The 4488-nt window shown below is 57.7% G+C and overlaps 2 protein-coding genes across 6 annotated transcripts in view; both read left to right on the top strand.

Moving 5' to 3' along the window:
• The window catches only part of LOC116438927 (nuclear receptor subfamily 2 group F member 6-like), a 12495-nt gene extending 12289 nt beyond the window's left edge, over positions 1–206 (top strand). Inside the window, exon 4 of the mRNA XM_032097949.1 lies at positions 1–206. This exon is cut by the window's left edge and continues 276 nt beyond it. The gene's annotated coding sequence lies outside the window, so the exon portion shown is untranslated.
• Positions 90–1844, top strand: LOC116438928. 5 transcript variants are annotated; one of them, XM_032097952.1, is made up of 5 exons: positions 118–328; positions 408–580; positions 659–989; positions 1154–1539; positions 1651–1833. In XM_032097952.1, exons 1-4 carry the CDS (start codon positions 140–142, stop codon positions 1490–1492), a joined length of 1032 nt encoding a protein of 343 aa, XP_031953843.1. In that variant the 5' UTR covers positions 118–139; the 3' UTR covers positions 1493–1539; positions 1651–1833. The 5 variants fall into 5 exon arrangements, with proteins under 5 accessions (XP_031953842.1, XP_031953841.1, XP_031953844.1 ...); XM_032097951.1 differs by having other exon boundaries at positions 90–580; positions 1781–1844; XM_032097950.1 differs by having other exon boundaries at positions 90–580; positions 1703–1833.
• The last annotated feature ends 2644 nt before the right edge of the window (positions 1845–4488 follow it).

Consider the following 4488-nt stretch of genomic DNA (forward strand, 5'->3'; position numbering starts at 1 on the left):
GACGGACGCTCCGGAGGAGGGTGGGGGAGGGAAGGAAAATATCCCGGGAATGCTCGATGTGGATTCCCCGAACTGCTGGCTCCGGAGTTCGTCCCGTTCCCACGGGAATGGGGATGCTCCCTCTGGGGTTGGCCTTAAAATGTTGTGGGCTTGTCCCCAAAAGTTTCGGGCTCCCGGCATTGTCCCTAAAAGTTTTGGGGTCACAGTGTTGGTGCCAGAAGTTGTGGGGTTGTCCACAAAAGTTTTGGGGTCCTGGCGTTGTCACTGGAAGTTTTGGGGTCCCAGCGTTGTCCCCCGAAGTTATGGGGTCATCCCTGAAAGTTTTGGGGTCCCAGGGTTGTCACCAGAAGTTTTGGGGTCCCAGCATTATCCCCAGAAGTTATGGGGTCGTCCCTGAAAGTTTTGGGGTCCTGGTGTTATCCCCAAAATTTTGGGGTCCCAGGGTTGTCACCAGAAGTTTTGGGGTCCCAGCGTTATCCCCAAAAGTTATGGGGTCGTCCCTGAAAGTTTTGGGGTCCTGGGGTTGTCCCCAAAATTTTGGGGTCCTGGCATTGTCACCAGAAGTTTTGGGGTCCCAGCATTATCCCCAGAAGTTATGGGGTCGCCCCTGAAAGTTTTGGGGTCCTGGTGTTATCCCCAAAATTTTGGGGTCCCAGGGTTGTCACCAGAAGTTTTGGGGTCCCAGCGTTATCCCCAAAATTATGGGGTTGTCCCTGAAAGTTTTGGAGTCCTGGTGTTGTCCCCAAAATTTTGGTGTCCTGACGTTGTCGCCAAAAGTTGTGGGGTTGTCCCCAAAATTTTGGTGTCCTGACATTGTCGCCAAAAGTTGTGGGGTTGTCCCCAAAATTTTGGGGTCCTGGCAGTGTCACCAGAAGTTTTGGGGTCCCAGCATTATCCCCAGAAGTTATGGGGTCATCCCTGGAAGTTTTGGGGTCCTGGTGTTGTCCCCAAAATTTTGGGGTCCTGGCATTGTCACCAGAAGTTGTGGGGTCCCTGTGTTGTCCCCAAAATTATGGGGTTGTCCCTGAAAGTTTTGGAGTCCTGGTGTTGTCCCCAAAATTTTGGGGTCCTGGCATTGTCACCAGAAGTTTTGGGGTCCCAGCATTATCCCCAAAAGTTATGGGGTCGTCCCTGAAAGTTTTGGGGTCCTGGGGTTGTCCCCAAAATTTTGGGGTCCTGGCATTGTCACCAAAAGTTTTGGGGTTCCCACATTGTCCCCAAAAGTTATGGGGTTCTGTCATTGTCGCCGGAAGTTTTGGGGTCCCGCCGTTGTCGCCAAATCTGTGGGCTCGCCCTAAATCCGAAGGTTCTCCCGGTTGGAATCTGGACTGAGCCGATCCCTGGGGAGCTTCCCGACCTTCTGGGCACCCCTTGGGGACATCGGGGTGTCCCCAGGGTGGCTCTGTCCCCTCCGGGGAGCCCCGGGAAGGGCGATCCCGCTCTTTGTCCCCCGGATTCCGGAGGTTGGGAAGTGTGGCCGGGTGTCCCCTGAGGTGTCCCCTGAGCACCCAGGGGTGTCCCTAAGGAGGAGGAGGGGACACGGAGAGGGGACAGAGGCACCCAGGGGTGTCCCCAAGGAGGGGGAGGGGACAGAGGCACCCAGGGGTGTCCCCAAGGAGGGGGAGGGGACACAGAGAGGGGACAGAGGCACCCAGGGGTGTCCCTAAGGAGGGGGAGGGGACACGGAGAGGGGACAGAGGCACCCAGGGGTGTCCCTAAGGAGGGGGAGGGGACAAAGCCACCCAGGGGTGTCCCTAAGGAGGGGGAGGGGACAGAGGCACCCAGGGGTGTCCCTAAGGAGGGGGAGGGGACAGAGGCACCCAGGGGTGTCCCCAAGGAAGGAGAGGGGACACAGAGAGGGGACAGAGCCACCCAGGGGTGTCCCCAAGGAAGGAGAGGGGACAGAGGCACCCAAGGGTGTCCCCAAGGAGGGGGAGGGGACACAGAGAGGGGACAGAGGCACCCAGGGGTGTCCCCAAGGAGGGGGAGGGGACAGAGGCACCCAGGGGTGTCCCCAAGGAGGGGGAGGGGACAGAGGCACCCAGGGGTGTCCCCAGGGTGTCCCCAAGGAAGGAGGGGACACCCAGCCCCCACCCCCCAGGGCTGTCCCCTCCTGGCTGGCGCCGGGATGAGCCGCGATTCTTTGGGATTTGGGGATTTGGGGGATTTTTGGGGCCCATTCCCGGCCGATGGAATCCTCGCTCCGCCCTAGAAACCCATTAATTAACGCCAATTAAAGACGTTTCCTACAACCCCCGCGGGTCTGCAGCGATTCGGGATTTGGGATCCGCTGGAAAAACGGGAATGGGGGAGGCCGGCATGGGGGGGTGATCCCACCCCAAAAATAGGAGAGGGCCATAAAAATCCCCCCAAATTGGGTTTTTTTGGGGGTACGGGGAGGAGAAAATGGGGATTTCAGGGGTTCTGCTTCCGTTTTGGGGTTTTTTGGGAATAAATCCGGCTGGGAAGAGCTGGAGCAGCGGGATGGGGGAAATTTGGGATTTGTGGGGGGGGGTTGGGGTTTTTCTTCCCAAGGTGAAGGGATTTGGGGCTGCTTTTCCTGAGTTTGGGGGGGGTTTGGGGTTTTCCTTCCAAATTTGGAGGGATTTGGGATTTCTCTGCCAAGGTTTGTGGGGATTTGGGGTTTTGATTCCCAAGGAGGGGGAATTTGGGATTTCTCTGCCAAGGTTTGTGGGGATTTGGGGTTTTGATTCCCAAGGAGGGGGAATTTGGGATTTCTCTGCCAAGGTTTGTGGGATTTGGGGTTTTGATTCCCAAGGAGGGGGAATTTGGGATTTCTCTGCCAAGGTTTGTGGGATTTGGGGTTTTTATTCCCAAGGAGGGGGAATTTGGGATTTCTCTGCCAAGGTTTGTGGGGATTTGGGGTTTTGATTCCCAAGGAGGGGGAATTTGGGATTTCTCTGCCAAGGTTTGTGGGGATTTGGGGTTTTTATTGCCAAGGAGGAGGGATTTGGGATTTCCCTCCGAAATTTGGGGGGGAAATTTGGGATTTCTCTTCCCAAGGCTGGGGGAGGGGGGGGGTGGGGCAGATTTGGGATTTCCCTCCCAAATTTCGGAAGATTTCAACCACCCTCCCTTTCACCCCGACCCCAAATTAAAATCAACAATTACACTTCATTTATTAAAAAAACCCAAAAAAACCCCAAAACCCACGACACAATTACAATATTACACAATTCCCACCACTTCCCGACCAAATATTTCGGGATCGGGGTCCCCTAAAGGGGTTTTTTGGGGGTGTTCCCCCCATCCCCCCACAATTAGGGACCCCCACAACCCCTTTAAGGCAGCCAGGGGGGTGCAAACCCCATAAAAAACCCTATTTACAACCGGGGGAAGGCACTGGAGGGGACATTTAGGGGACATTTAGGGGCGTTTTGGGGACATTTAGGGGCGTTTTTAGGGGTGGGGGTCACACCAACAGCTCCCCTTGGCACCGGGGAGGGCTTAAAATGAGGGATTTTGGGGTTTTTTCATACAAAGAAAGGCACAAAACTCTTCGGAGGGGGTTGAGGAGGGGAGGGGGATTTTTTGGGGGTGTCGTCGTCCCCTCGCCACCCCATCCCAACGTCCCTTTTTTTTTTTTTTTGGGGGGTGGCGGCTTTTGGGGTCAGCCCCGGAGTTTGTCGTAGTCGCTCACCATCCTCTTGATGTGGAAGAGTTTATTCCGGAGGGTTTTGGATTCCTGTTTTTTGGCCTGGTATTCCGGGCTCTGGGATGGGAGCAGGGGGTTGGGGGGGTCAGGATTTGGGGGGGGTCAGGGTTTGGGGGGGTCAGGGTTGGGGGGGGGTCAGGGTTTGGGGGGGGTCAGGATTTGGGGTGGGACAGGATTGGGGGGGGTCAGGATTTGGGGTGGGACAGGATTGGGGGGGGTCAGGATTTGGGGGGGGTCAGGATTTGGGGGGGGTCAGGGTTTGGGGGGGGTCAGGATTTAGGGGGGGGTCAGGATTTGGGGTGGGACAGGATTGGGGGGGGTCAGGATTTGGGGGGGATCAGGATTTGGGGGGGGTCAGGGTTTGGGGGGGGTCAGGGTTTGGGGGGGGTCAGGGTTTGGGGGGGTCAGGGTTTGGGGGGGGTCAGGATTTGGGGGGGTCAGGATTTGGGGGGGGTCAGGGTTTGGGGGGGGTCAGGGATTTTGGGGGGGGTCAGGATTTGGGGGGGGGGGTCAGGGGTTTTGGGGGGGGGTCAGGGTTTGGGGGGGGTCCAGGGGGGTTTGGGGGGTCAGGATTTGGGGGGGTCAGGGATTGGGGGGGTCAGGGTTTGGGGGGGGGTCAGGATTTGGGGGGGGTCAGGATTTGGGGTGGGACAGGATTGGGGGGGGGGTCAGGATTTGGGGGGGGCAGGGTTTGGGGGGGTCAGGGGTTGGGGGGGTCAGGATTTGGGGGGGTCAGGATTTGGGGGGGGGGGGGTCCAGGATTTGGGGGGGGTCAGGATTTGGGAGGGGTCAGGGGTTTAGGGGGGGTCAGA

Source organism: Corvus moneduloides, unplaced genomic scaffold (assembly GCF_009650955.1).
Source record: "Corvus moneduloides isolate bCorMon1 unplaced genomic scaffold, bCorMon1.pri scaffold_173_arrow_ctg1, whole genome shotgun sequence".
NCBI classification, from domain to species: domain Eukaryota; kingdom Metazoa; phylum Chordata; class Aves; order Passeriformes; family Corvidae; genus Corvus; species Corvus moneduloides.

Bases quoted from the DNA above. Each gene is read 5' to 3' on its own strand.
- LOC116438928 (XM_032097951.1), top strand. From the start codon at position 108: ATGGGGATGCTCCCTCTGGGGTTGGCCTTAAAATGTTGTGGGCTTGTC. The intron at 581-658 runs TTATCCCCAGAA...GGGGTCCCAGGG, and splicing joins GAAGTTTTGGGGTCCCAGCA to TTGTCACCAGAAGTTTTGGG. The intron at 990-1,153 runs GTCCCTGTGTTG...TGGGGTCCTGGG, and splicing joins TTGTCACCAGAAGTTGTGGG to GTTGTCCCCAAAATTTTGGG.